The 23043-nt window shown below is 39.5% G+C and overlaps 2 protein-coding genes across 2 annotated transcripts; both read right to left on the reverse strand.

The window, feature by feature from the left end:
* Positions 1 to 741: 741 nt before the first annotated feature.
* On the reverse strand, positions 742 to 6050 carry LOC126766612 (uncharacterized; the record flags this gene model as incomplete). Its single annotated transcript, XM_050484363.1, has 3 exons — positions 5904 to 6050; positions 1936 to 2514; positions 742 to 1884 (listed from the first exon to the last, which is right to left on the reverse strand). Coding segments are annotated over exons 1-3 (1869 nt in total), but the record flags the coding sequence as incomplete, so codon positions are not given.
* A 143-nt stretch (positions 6051 to 6193) lies between these two features.
* LOC126766611 (piggyBac transposable element-derived protein 2-like) lies at positions 6194 to 20986 on the reverse strand (the record flags this gene model as incomplete). The annotated part of the gene is made up of 2 exons (XM_050484362.1): positions 6194 to 6548; positions 19611 to 20986. Coding segments are annotated over 2 exons (1731 nt in total), but the record flags the coding sequence as incomplete, so codon positions are not given.
* Positions 20987 to 23043: the final 2057 nt, after the last annotated feature.

The following is a 23043-nucleotide window of genomic DNA, read 5'->3' on the forward strand; positions in this document are numbered from 1 at the left end:
AGAGGACATTAGCTTCCCTCTTCCGTAGCCCCTGCTGACATTAGCAGCATGGTATGTTTCCCTACTTGTTTTACCACCTGATGCAGCGGTGTGAGATCCAGAATGACCTCCAGTGCCCCCCGTGCGGCATGTGCGCATCGCCCCCGAAGCACAGACGCAGGCAAGCTTTTGCAGCTTTGATAGTCTACGGACCACCGAAGACTGCGCTGCCTTGCAGCCCAGGCAACCCTCCAAATGTGACGATAGGCCTTACAATCATGGTATACAGCCATCTCATGATACCGGGCTTGCATCCCCAAGATCTGCCGGCCAGGCGTCTGCATACCATAAGTGCATTAGTTGCTTTGGACAGCGTTAAGTCCAAATGCCTACCCCACCGTAGGGATGAGTCTAAGGTGAGGCCAAGGAATTTGACCTTCTTGGACATCTCCACTTCCATGCCTCCAATTGTTAGGGGCCTCAAGCATGGAAGTGATCTCCGCTTAGTGAAAGGGATCACGGTAGTTTTTGCTGGGTTGATGTTTAGAGCTACCGTGTTGCACCATCCCTTCGCTAGGTTTAAGCTCCTTTGAACAATGTCGCAGAGAGTGTTCTCAAATCTATCTCGCGCCATTATGACAATGTCGTCCGCGTACCCTTGACAGCGGATTCCATTGCTGGTGAGCAGCTCAAGGAGCTCATCTTCCCCACCGTTGTTTCCGCTATCCTGGTGCGCAGTAGGGCTCCCATCCATCTGCATACCGGAGCTGTTACATTCCTACCCTCCAGTGCCTTGATCACGCTAGTGTGAGACGCGTTATCAAAAGTACCCTTAATGTCCAGGAAGGCGCAAATCGCTACCTCGCCGTTATCCAGCGAATCCTGCAACTCAGACGTGGGTTGGTACAGAGCAGTGTAAGTGGATCTTCCCGCTCTGTACGCGTGCTGTCTGGCATGTAGGGGTGCGATCTTCAACGCTTCCGATCTGATGTGGTTATCTATTACTTTCTCCATCCCCTTTAGCATGAAGGGTGTGAGACTTTTAGGCCGGAATGATTTGGCTAACGAATAGTCTCTCCTACCTACTTTGGTGATAATGATTACTTTTGCAATTATCCATGGCTCTGAGATATATGACAACGCCAAGCTGTCTCTCATCAGCCCTAGCAGGTGTGGCAGGAGAATATCCATACCTTGCTGCAAAAGGGCTGGGAAGACGCCATCTACTCCCGGTGACTTGTATCTCGAAAAGGAGGCCAGTGCCCACTTGACTGAATCTACAGTGAACAGATTCTTTGCAATCAGCCAGTCCAAGCGATCTGGCCTACGTGTGACTGATGCTGGAGTTAGGTCAGCCTGAACCGTCTCCGGAAAGTGTGCTTGTAGGAGTGTTTCTGCCCTCTCTTCCGCGCTGGTCGTATAGATCCCGTCCTGTCTTTTTATGGATAGTACAGTGTCTGTCTTACCTCTCGACAACGCCTTGAGCAGCTGAGCTGCCTCAGGGGTCGAGGAGACGCTGTCATAAAATTTCCTAAAACTATTTGTCTTTGCAAGCTTAAGCTCCTTGTTGTAGGTTGTTAGGTTCTGCTTGTATTCCTCCCAGTCGCCTGTGCGCTTGGCTTTATTGAATAGCCTTGGTACCCTATGTCTGAGTGCCGAAAGTTTTCTAGACCACCAGGAACAGATTTGTTTACTGGTAGTCGCTCTTAGCGGACAGGCACAGTGATAGGCGTCCATTATGGACTGGTTTATGGCACTCAGTCTGCTCTCCAGTCCAGCTGTAGTGGACTTACGACCTGCCTGCTCCACTCCGCTTATATTTTTGCTCAAAGTCTCTTTGAAAATATCCCAGTTCGTGTTCCTAGGAATATGTACGTGTCGGAGCTCGGTTCTCGACTTCCACCCCTAGAGTAAAACGAATGATCTATGATCCGACATTGAGGGCTCTTTTGATACCCGCAAATGCGAGACCAGTCCGATCATCACGTCATTACCTAATGTAATGTCCAGAACCTCTTTACAAACATTAGTTACGAATGTGGGCTCAGAGCCCACATTTTCTAGGCTCATATTTTTGCTTATTACAAATTCAAGAAGTGCCTCACCCCTCTCGTTGCAGTCTGTGCTGCCCCATTCCGTGTGATGCGCGTTGGCATCGCATCCCAGAGTCGGGGGAGTTTGTTTGTTTTGCAGTACTCCACAAGACTGAGTATCGAGGGGGGGCGGGTTTTGTAGCCGTCTCTCCTGGAAAGTATGCGGTATTTCTTCGCCTCTCTTTAAACAGAGGAGCAGACCCTTCCAGCCCTCTAGCCTTGGCGCCACTTCCGTTAGCCAGGTGGCCGACTTCTGATCCTGACAGTCGACCAGCAGCATACCTCCTTTGAAGCAGACGCCGTTAAAGTAGCCAGTGTATTCATCGCCCACGAATAGGGCATTTACCAGGCCGTCTGTTCTTCTGACCCCAGAGCCTCCGCTGGATAGTTGCGGGGCACCACCGCCATCCGTATGCTTTTCACGCCCTTCGAGTATTTGCGGCTTACGGTTCTCGCCGGCGGCGGGTTAGGTTGGAGCGTTTCCGACTAGCTTCCTGTGGTTTATCTGCCTTGATACGCTTCGACCTTGGTGGCTCCTGAGAAGTTATTTGGCCGCTTTTCCTCTTTTCTGACCGACTGGGTGCCTCCTGATCTGCCGGCCTTACGTTGCTCCGTCCCTCTGAGGAGGCTGCCTTTGCCCGGCGACGCCTTCGATTCCTGCGTCTTGTTGCAACCGATGGGTTACTACACCTGCGCCTACTCAAAGACCACTTCTCAGCTGCCTCCGGCGTCATGCCGTTTTGCAGAAATCGTAGGTACCACTTGAGAGTGGCACCACTCATGCCCGCTCTGCATGGGTCATCATGACCTCCTGGGCGTCCTGCTTCCAGGGTTCGTTGAATGTTTCCTCCTTGTCTTCTCTTTCGTTCGCCCCTCGATGAGTACCGCTGCCAGAGGGCGCATCGTCGTCGTCGCGAGCGTGCTCCTCAAAGAGCGCACGTTCTTCCGGCGACAAAGCGTCCAGGAAGCTGAACTTTCGTCTAGCCCATGGGCCGCTCTTGCTAGTGGTACTTGTGCCGCTGCAGCTATTCGCTGTTGTTGTTGTTGTTGATGCTTTTGTTGTCGTTGTTGTTTGTTGTTGTTACACATCTGGTTCTTAGGACCGTTCAGCCTACATTGTGGGCCTACCGGTCTATTATTTAGAAGGGGAATCTCAAAGGTCTGCCGCGCCAGAGCCCCTTGACGCGGTAAGGCCACCGTTACTTCCCAAGGCGGCCCGGTGTTGTGAAGGCTCCGTTCGAATACAATCGAATTTACTTCCTAGCTGCAAATCATCCAATGGGCAAGGGAGTCGCATAACACCCTGGATTGGAAGGTGGTAGCTCTTGGTCGCCGCACACATGCAGCTTCTGCCAACCGCCAGGAGAGATGCTCTGCAGCATCACCCATGATGGTTGGAAGACGCCGTACTATGTTGCAGTTTAAGCCCCTGCACCGCGACAAGGTGCCCACCATTCGCAGAGGTGGGTGCGAATCTTGGCTGTAACAAGATAGTGGTCCCAGTCGATGTTGGGACCTCGGAGCGCACGCACATCTAAAACACTGGAGACGTGTCTTCGTCTATCAAAACATGATAGATCTGGTTGGTGGCTTTTCGATCCGGAGACAGCCAGGTAGCTTGATGTATTTTCTTGTGCTAGGATCTAGTACCACAGATAACCATATTTCGGGCCCCGGCGAAATCGATCAACCTCAACCCATTTGGGGATGTTCCGTCGTGGAGGCTGAATTTACCCACCGTAGTGCCAAAGATACCTTCTTTGCTCACCCTGGCGTTAAAGTCGCCAAGGACGATTTTGATATCGTGGCGGGGGCAGCTCTCATAAGTGCGCTCCAAGCGCTCATAGAAGGCATCTTTGGTCACCTCGTCCTTCTCTTCCGTCGGGGCGTGGGCGCAATTCAGCGATGTGTTGAAGAGCCTCGCTTTGATGCGGATTGTGTCTAGACGTTCATTCACCGGAGTGAATGATAGTACTCGGCGTCGGAGTCTCTCTCCCACCACGAATCCCATACCAAACTTGCGCTCCTTTATATGGCTACTGTAGTAAATGTCACAAGGACCTACTCGTCTCAGTCCTTGTCCCGTCCATGGCATTTCTTGGACGGCGGTGATGTCAGCCTTTATTTTCGCGAGGACATCAACCAGCTGAGCAGCGGTACCTTCCCAATTAAGGGACCGGACATTCCATGCATGCACATACCTCGTAGTCCTTATTTCGTTTGCCATGGTCGTCATCAAAAGGGAGGTCACTCATCCGAAGCTTGTTGTTTCCTTTCATTGGGGGCGTTTTTGTACGTGACGTGTCCCAAACCCAGCGCACAACCCTATGCAGGGGATGTTTTGCCTTCTCACTGTAGCTCGCCTTCAAAAGCATGATCTTAGGATACCCAGAGGATACTTGGGCAAAGACCGGAAGTCGTGAGCTGCTTGAGTCATATGCAAATGAATGGTTTCTGGCCACTCCCAAGTGAATGGCGATCAGAGAACTTTCCTCACTTGCATGAACTTTTACACATGACACCATCCTCCCATCCTTCAAATAATTAACTTCACATATTTAAGTCACTTAACCTTTTTCATCATAGTGACGTTAACGTAAAGCCATAACGGCAGTGGATTTGGAAAAATTTCACAATCTTATATTTAGGTATAAAAATGATTTTCTTGTTAATACACATTTAACAAGACATATCAAGTTGCTTTGAATCATTAACTTTACATATTTAAGTTAGTTAAATATCTTCATTTGGAAAAATTCCGCGATCTTATAATTATGGATAAAATGGATTTTTTTGTAAATACAGATTTATCAATCCATATCGAGTTACTTCAAATCTTTAACTTCACAAATTTAAGTTAGTTAAGCTTCTTCGTCTTACTGAGGTTGACATATAGCAATAAGGTCAGTACAATAGGAAAAATTCCATTATCTTATATTTAAGCGTAAAATCGATGTTCTTATATATACATATTTGGAAATCCATTTCGAGCTGCTTCATTAAGTTCACATATTTTAGTTTATTAACCTTTTTTATCTTACTGATGTTAACATACATAAAGCCTTATCGGCAGTGCATTCGGAAAAATTCTACAACTTATTACAACACATTAAGCAAACAATACCTATGAAATTTCTCAAGCGTTTTTGAGAACTGAAATTGTTCTGGGATGCATGTATGTAAATATTTTTAAAATATTCACTTAACTTCACTTGCGAAAATTACGACGAAAAAATTAGCGAAATTCCGATTCCAGTCTAAGCACAATCCTTCTTTATTTCATTGCTTCTAGTTGCTTAACCTAAGTCTTAAAACTAACGGCTTAAACTAGTGGTAATGTTAATATGTATTTAAAAAGGGATAAGTATAATAGTTTTACACTTTCGTTAATTATTGTAAAAGATTACGTTGTAATGCTTCTTTATTTCATTGCTTCTAGTTGCTTAACCTAAGTCTTAAAACTAACGGCTTAAACTAGTGGTAATGTTAATATGTATTTAAAAAGGGATAAGTATAATAGTTTTACACTTTCGTTAATTATTGTAAAAGATTACGTTGAGGTAAGTAAGGTGAGTAATATTTTAGTATTACAAATGTAATATATTATTAGGGAAAGTATGCAATAATAATATAATTCAATATTTTATAATTTTTACAACTCAATTTTCTTAATTTTAGTTTTAGGTTCAAAATATACATTTCTTGTCGCTGGACGCAACACCGGCCACCCTGACAGGATCAGGATCCTTCAACATCCATGGGCAGTAATGCGAGTTTATGAATGGGGCGCTTAATGGTGCCCGCCTTGGTTGCCACGTCTGCCACTCGTACCTTGCCATCTTGGCCTTCGACGGTTGTGACGACACGTCCGATTACCCACTGCTGCGGCGGCACGTTGTCCTCGTGGACGAGGACGAAGTCGTTGAGCTGGAGATTGCGTGGATGCAGCCACTTGTTGCGTTCCTGAAGGCCAGTCATGTATGGTTTGGACCACTGTCGCCAAAACTGTGGCTTGAGACAGCAAACAAGTTGCCATCTCTCGCAACAACGAATTGGGTCCGTTGGCGCTTGTGCTGGTGGCAGTGCTCGCAGAGGAAAACGGATTAAATGGTGCGCTGGAGTTAGTGCTTCTCGTCGTTGGGGTCCTGTCCCAATGGTGCTAGGGGACGCGAATTCAAAATGGCCTCCACTTCGGCCAGTAGCGTTGAGAGCTCTTCCGTCATTAGTAGAGCGTTGCCGAGTGCGCGAACGACCAGATGCTTGGCGGACTTCACCGCCGCCTCCCATAATCCGGCGAAGTGCGGCGCCCAGGGTGGTATAAAGCCGAAGCTGAATCCTTCCTCGGCGGCGAATCCCATTAGCTCTGGGGCTTGCGCTAGAAAGGCCTCCTTCAGCTCGCGCAGCTTGCGGTCGCGGCGACAAAGTTGGTTGCGTTGTCGCTGAATATTTTCTGTGGCATCCCGGCGACCAATGAACCTTTTGAGGGCGAAAATAAAAGAATTAGTAGATAGGTCCGAGAATAGTTCTAAATGTACTGCTTTTGAAGTGAAGCAAACGAAAACTGCTATATAAGTTTTTACTGGTGGTCGACCACGTATTTTTAAAGTTGTGTATATGGGACCGCAAAAATCTACGCCACATATCAGAGAAGGTAGTGACGCTCGAAGTCTTTCAACTGGCAAATTTCCCATTATTTGGGTTTGCAACTTCGGCTTGTAGTGAAAGCAGTGTGTACAGTTTCTTACGGTTCTACTGCAAGCTTCTCTGCCATTAATTAGCCATATGCATTCTCGAAGAAGCGCAATCAACGCTTTTGCCCCAGCGTGGTGATTTCGAAAGTGCAGGAACCGTAAGTAAGTGATAACGAAAGACGAATCAGTAATAAGAGGAATTTGGCATCGTGTGGGAGAGATGCATTTAATAGGCGACCTCCTACTCGGATTAATTTAAAAAAAAGTGACATATCCGGGTACTGATGCAAGAACGGGTTCAGTTTTTGCAGGTTTGCGGGCAGCGTCGTGCCTTTAGTCACTTTTTGGATTTCACTCTCAAAATCAGAATGCTGAATTACCTTTACAATTTTCAAAAAGCTCATATAATTCGTCTGCAGTCAGAGCTCTTCCCACATTAGGCATTTTTGGTTGTCTGATCCATCGTAATAAATATGCGACCACACGAAGCAACTTTTGATGAGAAGAGAATTTTTCAATCAGTTCCATTTACAGTGTTATCTTTCACATTTGCAGAAAATGTGACAGCGTTTTCCTTCTTCTCTAAGGCTTCGTTTTCTGGGGAAAGCTGGAAGGGAGCGTTAATTGGCTTTTACCTAATGCAATACGATTTCAGAGTCTGTCCAAAATGTAATTTTCTCGAATCGTCGACTCAACATTGGTGCAACTCGTGACCCTAAATTGGCAATATTCGAATACAGTGCAAGGTGTACGGACGTGTTTTTAATTCGCTTCGTGAATTCTGTGATTAAAACGCAAAAATTAAAAAAACAAAAAATAAACAAATAGCTAACAGTGCACACAAGTTGTTATAATTAAACATAAACAAATTATGCACGAAACAAAAAGTAAAACCAAAAAAAGAAAAATAATCAAACAATCGAAAATGAGTGCTACTCAGCCTCACCAACAAGGCCGTAGGCATTCTTTAAATGCCTACTTTAGCTTTGTCGAGCCAATAATAGCAATTCCTGTCAAAAACAAAATTAACGGGCAACAACAAATGCCCTGACAGCAATCAGTATGCAGGTACCAGCACACACTCGGAAAGTGAAGGAAAACAAAATGCAAGGTGAGAATGTACCAAGCAATAAAGGGCCGTCTGTTCAGACTGGTATTGATCGCTATATTAACGTAAAAAGGAAACTAAGTCCAGTTAAATCAGCGGTCAATACCAAAAAATTTCAACCAGGCACGCCAAATGGTAAAAAGCCAGAAATCCTAAATGGCAACAGATTTGCCATACTAAGCAATGGTTTAGACGACGATGCGAAGGGTACCACCACAGTCGTTAATGCCAAACAACCCCCATATATTTGCGCGAGCGTAGCAGTAATGCTCTCGTTGCTGAAGTAAGCAAAATTGTAGGTACTAACAATTTTCATATAGTGCCTTTGAAAAAGGCAATATAGACGAAACCAAAAATTCAGACCTACACTGAAAAAAGTTTTATGGAAGTCGTTAAATTTTTGTCAAATAAAAACAAAAATTATTGTTCGTATCAACTGAAGAGCTCTAAGGGCCTAGTTGTTGTAATTAAGGGTATAGAGTCCGCCGTAGCCTCCAGTGAAGTCAAAGAGGAATTGGAAGAATGCGGTTTTGGTATTAAAACTGTTGTAAATATATTTAATAGAAACAAAGTACCACAGCCAATGTTTAAAATTGATCTGTTGCTGAATTCGAATCAACTTAAAAAAAAATGAAATATTTGCTGCATCGTAGAGTAACTGTGGAAGAACCTCATAAAAGAAACGGTCCGGTACAATGATCTAACTGCCAAGAATATGGCCATACTAAATCATATTGCACTTTACGCAGTGTTTGTGTGGTATGCGGTGATTTACATCCTACTTCAAAATGCACCCTTAAGAAATAAGAATTAAATAAAATTGCAGCAATTGTGGAGGAAATCGCACTGCTAACAACAGGGGTTGTCCTGTATATAAAGAATTGAAATCGAAGTTGTCACAGGGTATTCAAGCACGTCGTAACCAAATGTTACAAACACCCCGTAATGAAATTTTAGCAACCTCAGAGAAAAGTTCAAATCCTATTACTTCTATCAATAATAATATACAAGGAAGCTATGCTAATGTGGTGAAAGGCAACACTGTGCAAATGCAACTACCGCAAAATCCTCCAAATGGAGGTATTGAAACTATGATTATAAATCTTACACAGTCTATGACACAATTTATGTCTACCATGCAAAACACGATCCAAAATTTAATAAAATCACAAAATCAAATGCTGCAAAATTTATTAAGTAAAAAATGAACTTACTAAATATCTGTATATGGAATGCTAACGGTGTTAACCAACATAAATTAGAGATTATCAGATTTCTGTCTGAAAAGAATATAGATGTAATGCTTATTTCAGAAGCTCATCTAACAAATAAAAATAATTTCAATATACCGGGATTTAGGTTATATGTTACAAATCATCCGGATGGAAAAACGCATGGTGGCACGGCAGTGTTGATTAGAAATCGCTTAAACCACTATGTCCTAGAATCTCATGCTACTCCACAGTTACAAGCTACAACAATATCACTAAAAAATGGGGGTTGTGACTTAAACCTTACGGCTATATACTGTTCACCTCGTTTTAAAATTACAGAAATCGAGTTTAAAGACTTTTTTGGAACACTATGTCAAAGATTTCTAGCAGGTGGAGATTACAACGCAAAACACACGTACTGGGGCTCACGTCTTATTAATCTGAAAGGACGACAGTTGTACTACACTATTATGAATAAGCATAATAAGCTGGATATAATATCTCCTGGTAAGCCGACATGTTGGCCCAGTGATAGATGAAAAATACCTGACTTAATAGATTTTGCTGTAGTCAAAAATATAGATAGATCGCTTATGACAGCTGATACATGTACAGACTTATCATCTGATCATTCTCCTGTAGTATTAAAGTTATACGCACATGATATTTGAGCCAAAAGTTTCTCTAACATCACATAAAACTTACTGGTTGAAGTATAGAAAGTATGTATATCAGCAGCCATATCAATATTGATTGCAAAATAAATACAGAAAGAGACATTGATGGAAATATAAGAGAAATTAATGACCTAATAACTAATGCAGCTGTATTGGCAACACCAAAAAGAAACAATAAACCAGTTGGTTTCAGAAAGATCACCAATAATGAAATGGAGAAACTTGTAAATAAGAAAAGGCGAGCTAGGCGGGAATGGCAGTCAAGTCGCTCCCCTTCAACTCTGCTTCAACTGAAATCTGTTGTACGAAAGTTAAAAAAGCGCTTAAACGTGAAGAATAACACAACACTGAAAATTATATAAAGAAATTGTGTCCAAATTCTAGCAAGCAAGGCCAAAAGTCTTTCAAGCCACCAGAAGTTTCCAACATGCCCCTAAGACAGTTGAATGGTAATTGGGCACCTAGTGATGAGGATAAGGCAAATTGCTTTGCAAATCTTCTAGAAAAGGTATTCACCATGATAGAAGACTTACGTGGAGAAAACATATATCTAATAAAATAACTTGCATGAGGATAAGAGCTGCAAATTTAAATTGGCTTTTAAATAAAAACTCTAAGCTTTGACATCAAAGTGTTTTTATATAATGCGGCCATAAAGTCGATTTGGATGTATGGCAATCAAGTGTGGGGTACGACCTGTGCAACTAATATAGACATAATACAAAGGTTCCAACCAAAAATGAATTAAATATATATCTAAACTCCGTGATCACCCAAACCCTTTGGCTAATGCTATGGTACATTCCTGCTATCAAACACGCCTTAAAAGAAGAGATATGCCCGCGTACTAAGGAGCAATATATCACCAAAACAGCTCAATAACTTGCTTGAGCGTGTCTAGTTATACTCTCGCAACAAAGTTGCTAAGGAGAGTATTATAGTTTTGTTCACATAACGGTTGTTTGTAAGTCCTAAAACTAAAAGAGTCAGATATAGGGTTATATATATCAAAGTGATCAGGGTGACGAGTAGAGTTGAAATCCGGATGTCTGTCTGTCCGTCCGTCCGTCTGTCCGTCCGTCCGTGCAAGCTGTAACTTGAGTAAAAATTAAGATATTATAATGAAACTTGGTACACGTACTTCTTGGCTCCATAAGAAGGTAAGTTCGAAGATGGGCAAAATCGGCCCACTGCCACGCCCACAAAATGGCGGAAACCGAAAACCTATAAAATGTCATAACTAAGCCATAAATAAAGCCATTAAAGTGAAATTTGGCACAAAGGATCGCATTAGGGAGGGGCATATTTACGCGTAATTTTTTTGGAAAAGTGGGAGTGGCCCCGCCCCCTACTAAGTTTTTTGTACATATATCGGAAACTACTATAGCTATGTCAACCAAACTTTCCATATACAGTTCAAAAATGGAAGAAATCGGATAATAACCACGCCCACCTCCCATATAAAGGTTATGTTGAAAATCACTAAAAGTGCGTTAACCGACTAACAAAAAACGTCAGAAACACTAAATTTTACGGAAGAAATTGCAAAAGGAAGCTGCACCCAGGCTTTTTTTAAAAATTGGAAATGGGCGTGGCCTCGCCCACTTATGGACCAAAAACCATATCTCAGGAACTACTATACCGATTTCAATGAAATTCGGTATATAATATTTTCTTAACACCCTGATGACATGTACGAAATATGGGTGAAATCGGTTTACAACCACGCCTTCTTCCAATATAACGCTATTTTGAATTCCATCTGATGCCTTCTCTGTATAATACGAATACATACATTAGGAACCAATGATGATAGCGGAATAAAACTTTACACAAATACGGTATTTGAAAAATATGTAAATGACGTATAATGAAATCTCGATTATCACTATATCATGCGAGAGTATAAAATGTTCGGTGACACCCGAACTTAGCCCTTCCTTACTTGTTTTTAAATAGATTTAAGATTTTATAACTTATTGTTAGGGGTTTAAAACAAAAAGCAGATTCAATAAATAAAAAGATATTGAAACAAACAAAAAATAATTTGGCAAGAAGATGTGCTCCCGAGAGCTCGAGATGCGGAAGAGACTTGGTCTTCAACGGAGCCACTCTAGACTTTGCAGTAAGCAGCATACATTTGACACCACTAGCAGATTGGCTTCGTGTGTTTATGCAGTATCCGTACACTCCTATTGAAGCGTCGGAGAAGCCATGGATTTGGCATGTAGCAGTCGACTCAAGGTTTACATACCGAGGAATGCTAATTGACGAGAGCTGCAGTAGGTTGGCTTTGAAATTTTGCCAGCTAGTGTCGAGGCGCAATGGAATCGATCATTAAAGTTGGTATCCAAAACAAATTGAAACAAATCCTCTTTCGCCAACCAATGGATTCCTAGTGTTTTAGTTAAATTTTTGTCATTGCAGCTTAATGACTTTTCTGAGCAATCACTGTCGAAAAATTTAGGGTGGTTCGAAAAACACTTCGTTAAGGTGAATCCTGCCAAGTTTAATATTTAAATTACTTCACTTCTTATAAGATCTAGATATTTAAAATTTTCAGATCCTGTCAATAAGTCATCGACATAAAAGTCTCTTTTAATGGCCAATGAACCGAGTGGGTATTTAGTTGTATTAGCATCGCGGAGCATTTGTAAACAACGTGTTGCGAGAAATGGTGCAGGCGCAGTGTAGTAAGTAACGGTGTTAAGTCGAAAAATTTGAATATGCTCTGAGGGATGCTCTCTCCACACAATAAGCTGACAATTTCTGTCTTCTTCGTGCACCATTATTTGGCGGTACATTTTAGTAATGTTTGCCGTGAAAGCGTACTTGTGTTAACGAAAACAAAGAAGAGTTGAGTACAATTCTTCTTGGATGGTTGGGCCTACCATCAAAAGTTCATTCAATGAAATTTGAGATGAAGTACGACTCGAAGCGTCAAAGACAACGGCTCACTCGGGATCTTCTTGTTCGTTGGGCTCATGTGACCCAGTGCTCTGTATTCATTCATAAATACATTTTACGAAGTTCTGGATCTTTCAACGTTCTTCTCTCCAGAGCCTGAAACCGCCGAACTGCGGTTTCATAAGAGTAACCGAGTAACTTACGGTCAGCTTTAAATGGCATTCTGACTTGAAGTCGTCCTGAAATCAATACATGAGTTGTTTTCACGAAAAAACTTTCACACTCTTTTTGCTCTGGTGTGAATTTTATGTCATTTATTTCTAAAGGTAATTCTTCTAAAGCCCAAAATTTTTGGACCACCTAATTTATTGACGCTAAGTCTTCTTCAGATATACATACATAATGTGCTAGTAGCAGAAGGAGGAGAAGTTAGATTGCTGGCGTTTTTGCCAGACACAACCCACCCAAAAAGGAATTTCTGTAGCGTTGGTTGATTAGGGCCACTTTTAATTTGGCCAACCGCTAACAGATCGAAAAAGGTTTCTGCACACAATAAGATATCAATCTTTTTTGATTTATGGAATTCTGGATCTGCCAATTTTATATAGTTCGGAATTTTCCAGCCATTAACATTTATGTTATGGTCTGGATGATTAGCCGAAATGCAACGCAATATCCAGAGTTCCGCCAAAAATTCGTAATTATTTACCCGCGACTTAACAAACGCGCTTAATTTTGTCTCCACTTTCGTATTGGAATTTCCACTTCCAATTATGTTTAACGTTTTATGTTGGCGACGAATCAGCAACTTTTGTGCCAAGTCCTCCGTCATAAAGTTGACTTGGGAGTCCAGTAACGCTCTCGCAGGCAAGTGTTCACCATAACTGGTCCTCACTTGAATAACAGCTGTCGCCAACATTACCCGATCCGGCATACTCGCTGTATGCATGTCATGTGTGGTTGATGGTTGCGGATGAGATGCAGCGGGGAAGGAAACCGGGTACTGGTGTAACAATGTGTGATGCGATCGATTGCATACATGACATCGATCCGCTCTGCACTTGGATACAGTGTGCCCCTTACGCAAGCAATTTATGCATAAGGGCACCGATTTCACAAACTCGAACCTCTGTTGTACCGGTAGCGCCTTGAAAGTGGGGCAGGCAGTTAAAGGGTGTTCCTTTGACTTTCATTTTTGACAAGTTGGCTACTTTGCATCTGCAGCATCTAAAGCTGATTTCGTCCTGTCCATGTGTGGCTGCTTCATGTGGCTCATGCTGGTTGTGGCTCCGAGTTTCGTCCTCGAACAAGATGCTCCTTCCGCTGCTAACTGCTGAAACCTTCTATTTAAAGTGGCTTCGCAATCCTTCCATAAGGGTAAGTAATCGTAGTCAAGTTGCTCTTCCCACTTGGATCGGGTGGCAGAGTTAACGTTTGTCATAACTATATGTATTATAATGGCGTTTGTTATTTGCTTCTCATCGCCCAGAGATAGCAAAGAGTCATAAACAGCAGACACTTTATCGATCATCGCTCGTAATGAAGGTGCTGATAGCTTTGAGATAGTTGGCAGCTCAAAAAGTTTTGAAATTGCGTTGAAAAATATCAAGCATTTGTTATCATAGACCTTTTTGAGACTTGCCAATGCTTTCGGGTAATTTTCATCCAACATCTGAAACGCTTTAACTGTTCCCAGAGCCTCTCCAGATAGAGATAGATAAGTTACCAAATGGTTCAATTTTTCTATATCTGGGATATTTGGATCATTATGAACCAAGCTCTCAAACAAACTCAGAAAGTTTTTAAATTCTGAATATTCTCCCTTGAATTACGGCAAATTTATTTTAGGGAGCCGTGAACTGTGAGAAGGTACGAAAGATGTTTCGGCAATTGACGTTCTATTTTTGGCTAAAATATTTTTAATTATTGATTTCGTTTCAACAATTATGTCCTCTAACTCTTCATCAATCACTTCAATTTTAGATTGGCTTTTCACTATGTGAATTTAATATGTCGAGCCTACATTCCAATTCAATTGGATCTAGCGACATGGTTTTTTCTAAAAGGCCCGTCTTTATTTACAAAATACTATTTTTTGCCACGGTAATTTGACGCTTTCATGACTTTAAGTCGATCAACTCCTTACTTGGAGAGAGTTTGGCGGTAGTTGGCTTTGGCTTGCTCATTTTTGCTTGTTTAAATTAAATTTCCGAAAAGGTTGGCAACAGATATGTATATAACGATAACGAAAACGAATAAATATATATATATATGTATAAGTGTTCCCAAATATACGAAAGTCAAACCAATAAGGTATGAGAAATGAACAATAGCAATAAAGGTTGGCAACAAATATATTTGGAATCGGTTACGAAAACGAGAAAAAATAATATCGATTCCCAAGTATACGAAAGCCAAACCGATGATTTATGCAAAATGAGCAATAGTACAGTTGAAAATTTAACGCGAAAAAATTTTTTCCAATAATTAGATTTGCGAAAACACGAGATAATATGCGAAAAAACTGACCGGATTGAAATTTTAAAATTATGCGATTCAGGCAAATCCGCAATCCCAAAATCCCTTCACATTCACTTCAATATGTAATATGTGTATATGTATATGCATAACGATATATAATATAGGTATGTATAAATAAGCGTTTAAAGTGAAAAAAGAGAGCCAAAAACTTTAAGCGTGTGTTTTTGCAATTTTATTACTATTGTTTTTTGTTTGCACCGCTTTCAATAATTCGCACTCGTTACCTGGTGAGTCGGCTGTTTGCCGACGCTTACGTCCCTTTGGCACAGGATGCAGCGGCAGCTCATTCCCACGACGACTTAAACAGCAGCGGCTTGACACCAGCAGCGACGGGATGGCAGCAGCGGAGTGATTACAGCGAAGAAATTACCGCAGAAACTGATTGGCAGCAACGGATAATAGCAACGGTTTTTGGGCTTACCGGTTTTTTTTTTAATTTTGCGGCACTTAAAACAGTTTAGAAAACTGTTTTTTTTTAACTGTAACTTAATATATATATATACAAGGTCTGTCGCAAAAGAAACTGAACCTTTTAAATATAACTGTTTCTGATGACGCCACCTATTGGTGATTATATGAAATAAAAAGCTTGATCTCTTGTCGATATTTCGTAAAAATTTTAAGACAATTGGATAACTACAATCGATGTTATCGATCAAAAAGCGAAAGCAACTTTTGGTCATCGGTCGCAAAATGCAAAGAGCAAATATTAAATTTTGTTTTAAACTTGGGAAAACGTTTACTGAAACATTTCAAATGATTAAAAAAGTTTATGGTGATCAGTGCCTATTCCGTAGTAATGTGCATGAGTGGTTTAAGCGATTCCAAGAAGGTCGTGAGGACCTCTGTGACGATCAGAAGTCGGTCGTCTTCAGAAATCAAAAATAAAGACAATGTTGATATTCTCAAGAGCATTCCGAAAAATTACCTTAAACACTCATTTGAAATGCTAATTGACCGTGCTAAACGCTGTATCGAAGCACAAGGAAACTACTTTGAATAAAAAAAATATAACTTTTGAAAAATATTAATTTTTTGCTGTTTTTTTTAACAGTCCTGTTTCTTTTGCGACAGACCTTGTATATATATATATATTTTTTTTTTTTTTTGGTAACGCAAAAATCGTTTGTCGCCCACCACTGCACGGCATAAATAATTCACCTCGCACACTTGTAAGTACCACCTTTAACTTCCTTTCCTTATATGCTAATTATATTTTTGTATAAACGTATGTATATGCAGACACTTCAAAATACTTCCCTTTTCTTCTTTTTTGATCTTATAGTAGATATATGGGTAAGTATTTATTTAGCACTCCACTTCACGTTTATGTAGGTATATTTTTTGTTACACTGCACTCCACGTATGTGTAGATATACTCTTATATGTATATTTTTTTTAGACATTTTCACTGCACTTTTATCTTTCTATTTCTTTTCCAGATTTCACTGAACTGATCATGTGCGCTTATGTATGTATATAGGAAAGAATTTTTAATTCGTTTTTATCTTTAATGCAACGTTTTGCTTTTTATACTCTCGCAACAAAGTTGCTAAGGAGAGTATTATAGTTTTGTTCACATAACGGTTGTTTGTAAGTCCTAAAACTAAAAGAGTCAGATATAGGGTTATATATACCAAAGTGATCAGGGTGACGAGTAGAGTTGAAATCCGGATGTCTGTCTGTCCGTCTGTCCGTCCGTCCGTCCGTGCAAGCTGTAACTTGAGTCAAAATTGAGATATCATGATGAAACTTGGTACACGTGTTCCTTGGCTCCATAAGAAGGAGGGGCATATTTAGACGTAATTTTTTTGGAAAAGTGGGAGTGGCCCCGCCCCCTGCTAAGTTTTTTGTACATATCTCGGAAACTGCTATAGCCATGTCAACGAAACTCTATAGAGTCGTTCCCTTTAGGCATTTCCATATACAGTTCAAAAATGGAAGAAATCGGATAATAACCACGCCCACCTCCCATACAAAGGTAATGTTGAAAATCACTAAAAGTGCGTTAACCGACTAACAAAAAACTTCAGAAACACTAAATTTTACGGAAGAAACGGCAGAAGGAAGCTGCATCCAAACTTTTTTTTAAAATTGAAAATGGGCGTGACGCCGCCCATTTATGGACCAAAAACCATATCTCAGGAACTACTATACCGATTTCAATGAAATTCGGTATAAAATATTTTCTTAACACCCTGATGAGGTGCACGAAATATGGGTGAAATCGGTTTACAACCACGCCTACTTCCATTATAACGCTATTTTGAATTCCATCTGATGCCTTCTCTGTATAATATATACATTAGGAACCAATGATGATAGCGGAATAAAACTTTACACAAATACGGTATTTGAAAAATATGTAAATGACTGATAATGAAATCTCGATTATCACTTTATCGTGCGAGAGTATAAAATGTTCGGTGACACCCGAACTTAGCCCTTCCTTACTTGTTATAATTTGTTGTTTTTGTCATTTTCACTAAACCGTGAACACCGAAAATCCGAAAAGCGTACCTTTGCAATTGGTTACGACAAGAATTTTGTGCACTTATTTATACACTGTGTATGTTACTTTTAAAGTTAGTTTTTGTACTCTCGCAACAAAGTTGCTAAGGAGAGTATTATAGTTTTGTTCACATAACGGTTGTTTGTAAGTCCTAAAACTAAAAGAGTCAGATATAGGGTTATATGTACCAAAGTGATCAGGGTGACGAGTAGAGTTGAAATCCAGATGTCTGTCTGTCCGTCCGTCCGTCTGCCCGTCCCGTCTGTCCGTCTGTCCGTCCGTCCGTCCGTGCAAGCTGTAACTTGAGTAAAAATTAAGATATTATAATGATGGTACACGTACTTCTTGGCTCCATAAGAAGGTTAAGTTCGAAGATGGGCAAAATCAGCCCACTGCCACGCCCACAAAATGGCGGAAACCGAAAACCTATAAAATGTCATAACTAAGCCATAAATAAAGCCATTAAAGTGAAATTTGGCACAAAGGATCGCATTAGGGAGGGGCATATTTACACGTAATTTTTTTGGAAAAGTGGAAGTGGCCCCGCCCCCTACTAAGTTTTTTGTACATATATCGGAAACTACTATAGCTATGTCAACCAAACTTTCCATATACAGTTCAAAAATGGAAGAAATCGGATAATAACCACGCCCACCTCCCATATAAAGGTTATGTTGAAAATCACTAAAAGTGCGTTAACCGACTAACAAAAAACGTCAGAAACACTAAATTTTACGGAAGAAATTGCAAAAGGAAGCTGCACCCAGGCTTTTTTTAAAAATTGGGAATGGTCGTGGCCTCGCCCACTTATGGACCAAAAACCATATCTCAGGAACTACTATACCGATTTCAAGGAAATTCGGTATATAATATTTTCTTAACACCCTGATGACATGTACGAAATATGGGTGAAATCGGTTTACAACCACGCCTTCATCCAATATAACGCTATTTTGAATTCCATCTGATGCCTTCTCTGTATAATACGAGTATATACATTAGGAACCAATGATGATAGCGGAATAAAACTTTACACAAATACGGTATTGAAAAATATGTAAATGACGTATAATGAAATCTCGATTATCACTTTATCATGCGAGAGTATAAAATGTTCGGTGACACCCGAACTTAGCGCTTTCTTACTTGTTGAATCACGCATTTGTCCCTGCTCGGGCGCCATGAAATTTCTCAAGCGTTTTTGAGAGTAAAAATTATTATGGGATGCGTGTTTGTTTAACCCTTTCAGGACCATAAGGTTATGGGACCTTATGCAAGTATTTTAGCTATTTATATTGACTCATTAGGTCTATAAAAAATAAATTTTCAAATCAAAACACACTAAACTATTATAGTTTTTTTGGAATTTTTTGGGACACCGATGTCTCTATGGTCGATAAGAGATACGTTTCACTCAAACAATCTCAATTTTACTTTTATTAAGTTTGCTTGTGAGAATGGGGTAATAGGTTAATAAATACGCTTATATTATAGAAATACTGTTTATTAGTTATGATAATCAGCAAAACAATTTCTCTCATTGGTATAACATAGGTGAACGTTACACAGAACACACATATTGTTTGTTCGATTTTCTTTTTTATATTTCGCACAATTTGCACACCTCTTTCTGGTGGAGGATTTTTCCATGGGGTGCATCGATAATTGCCGCTTCACATATTTGCTCACTGCACTATTTTTTGTAGTAGGGACTCCACGTTGTCTAGTACTGTAGCCGTTTACCAAACTCCTGGCGACTACCTGTCTGAACTGTAAGGTGGACAGCAGGCTTCCCTCTAATTGCTTTTCACTGTGCAGCTTAGTATATATGGTATGTGCATTATTTACCGATATATCGAACAAATCGAAGAAAAGGCGAAGGTAGTACTTTATCTTCGATCTTCGATCTATTTCATAGCACACCTTACGTTGATCCATAAGATCTACTCCACCCATATTTTTATTATAATGTGACACAATCCCAGGACATTTGACATCAATTTTGTCGGCTGAACCAGCTTTGCGGCGCTTTACGATGTCCGTTTCTACAGGCGACAAAAAGTTGGTCAACAAATGTACTCCTTTATTATCCATCCATTTGACATAACTTATGCCATGGAAACTCGTTGAGTAAATATCGCCACGCTTCATTGTTTTGTCAGCAGGTGCAGTTTTTGGAAGTTGTTTCCTGTTAGTTCGAACTGTTCCACACGCCTTAGTATTCTGATCAATCAGCTTATATTGTAGTAAAGGTGAATTGAAGAAGTTGTCCATATAAATTTCACATCCTAAGCCTTCAACCTTTTTCGTTAGCTGTAGTACTATTGATTCACCTAATCCATACTCGATTCCAGAAGTTCGTTTGCCCGTATATAGATCAAATTCAAATAGATAACCGGTCGCAGCATCACATCGGCACCATAATTTGAAGCCCCATTTGACAGGCTTATTTTTTATGTATTGCTTCATTACATTATGACCCTTAAATTTTATCATATGCTCGTCGATTGATTGTTTTACTGTGTTATTGAGGGCATTTTGAAACGATACATTGAAATGCTCTATTATTGGCCGAACTTTGTATGCCCTATCATAATTAGAGCTAGTTGTGTCTCTTACCGCTTCGTTGTTACAGAAATGTAGGTTCCGGCGAATGTCTTCGAATGGAGCCCTTGGCATAACATTCGATATGAATTGTACTGCCATGTCTGGTTCTGTAGACCAGTAGTCCCTCAATGATGGCAAGATATGATAGCCCATGACTACATTCATCCCAAGAAATGCTTTCATTTCTTCGAGATCAATAGTAAACTCCCGTCCATTTTGATGAGCATATCGTATTGACTCCGATACTATATATTGCACTAAATTATCAAAATTTGTCGCTGAACAAAATATATCAAAGGGAGTCAATAGTCCATTTTCAGCTTCTTGACAGATTTGCACTTTCCCGAAGTCGTATTCCACATCACGAAAAACATTTGGTGCGTATGTTCTCGAATTCCACTTGAAGACGGGTTGATGCTGTGCTTCGTTTACAGGTGCTGATGTGGAAGGCTCAGGTCTTGTTGAGTCAGTATGTTCAGTTATCGTACCGTCAATTTCCACGTCCACAATCCCTTGATCATCATCCTGAGTCAAAAGCCTTTGATCCTCTTCGTCAAGCAGTAAATTGTCCTCTTCGTCACTGTTATCAGCCATCAAAATCTGTTGCACTTCATTTTCTTTAAGTTCGAAAAGGCCGCGTCCTTTGCGAAACATAATCTGTAACGACACGAATAAGAAAATGAAGGGTAATTGACGAAAAACATCAGTACGACAACATAATTATTCCTCATAAATAGTATCTCTCTACGGCCATAGGGACATCGGTGTCCTTTTATGTTTATTATGACTTATCGTTATACACAACATAAATAATAGTTTTATAAATATATAAAATAAAAATTTACTTACCAGGCTATGATTATTTCACACTGTAAATTCTTAAAAAATAGTTTTACACCTTTTATGCACTGTTACAAAATACTCGATTCGCGCGCTTAACGAAGTCTCAGTTTTCAATAGCCATAGACAAAGAACGATATTTTTTTTGTGTTGCCAGCATATAAAATGAAAAACGTACGTTCAAAAACTATAAGATAAAATAACAAAAGATAAAATAAGTTTTTTAATTACTGTTTTATTGTATTATTTCTATTTGGGACACCGGTGTCCCCGTGGTCGTCAAAGGGTCTGGGTTATCATTACAGTCAAACATAAGGACCAAAACATGTTTGTATGCATTTGCATTAAATATGTTCTTTATCTCTACTTGTTAAATGTAACCTTATTTTCTATTGAATGCAAACAAACATGATTGTGTGGTTTACCCGATAATGTCTGGGTTATCATTACAGTCAAACATAAGAACCAAAACATGTTTGTATGCATTTGCTTTATGTTCTTTATCTCTACTTGTTATCTTATTTTTTTGTAATGTTTACTTGTTTTTCTTTAATCTTTTATTTTGTCCAATTTACAATATTTTGTTGTGTGGATGATAGTGTACACATAACTCCTCCCTCCCTTAATGGGAAACTCTCCTGAGTTTGAATAGTATTGTTTCAATAAAACTTAAAATTGATATTCCAATATGAGAGATATTTTAGTGATATTTTAATTCATTAATTTCTTTTAAATTTTCTTCGTTTTTAAATACAAGGTCGTTAATTGTAATTTTGTTAGTAAAATTGTGAGTATCATAGTTTGGATAATAAAATCTTTGATTGTATGATATTTTAGTATTTGAGAATGTTTGGTATAGGATCTTAATTGTGCAGTTATTATAATGATGGCCTAAAAAATTTGTTTGGACGTTTAATATTTGTCGGGTGAATATTATCTAATGGCAAATTTCTATACCTTGGTTCGTATTTGTGCCGAACCGCTTTATAATTTTTTACGTAACCTTCTTTTTGAGTGTTATTAAACTCTTCTCTATTTCCTAAGCATTTTTCTTTAGTCTTCTGAATAGTATCTTTAATCAAATTTGTATCAGTTTTTCCATTTATAACCTCAAGAGGTGTGGTTTTATTGTAGAATGATAAGATTTGTTATACCATTCTATGCTTGAAATACTTTTTCCGCTTTTTTAAGACTCTAGTTCTTTCGGAGAGAGTATTATGAAATCTTTCGATATCTGAATTCCCAGTATGACTGTTTGGTTTTGTAAAATGAACTTCTATTTCTTCTTTCCTAAAAAAATCTTTTATGTTAATTGAGTTGAATTCATTATCTAATATTAACTTTCTAGGTCTTCCTTTGATAGAAAAGAATAATCTAAGCTTTTCTATAATAGTTATACTGTTTCTATCTTCTAGCTGAAATGCCATAGCAAATTTCGCAAATTTGTCTATAAAAGTAAGGAAGTTACATTTTTTATTTATGTACATATGTATCTGCGTGAACAATTTCATTTATATCTGATGGTATTTTCGTTAATTGAAATTTTGGTTTTAAAGGTTTTCTATCATATTTTGCTCTATTGCAAACATCGCAATTATTTATATATTTTTGAATCAAAACTTTCAAAATTTTCCAGTATATTAGTTTTTTCAATTTTTTCATAATTTTCATTAATACCTGCATGGCCTGTTTCATTTTTATGATATTGAGCAATTTGTTTATAAACTTGTTCTTCATTTTTCATATCTGTAGCATGGAATTCACATCTAAAAAACTTTACCTGTCTATTAAATATTTGAATAAGCTTTTTCTGTACAATATTGTACTGATTATCGGTTAAATAAGAAAAAATACCTACTTTTCCACTATTTATG

Source organism: Bactrocera neohumeralis, unplaced genomic scaffold (assembly GCF_024586455.1).
Source record: "Bactrocera neohumeralis isolate Rockhampton unplaced genomic scaffold, APGP_CSIRO_Bneo_wtdbg2-racon-allhic-juicebox.fasta_v2 ctg1878, whole genome shotgun sequence".
Taxonomy (NCBI): Eukaryota; Metazoa; Arthropoda; class Insecta; order Diptera; family Tephritidae; genus Bactrocera; species Bactrocera neohumeralis.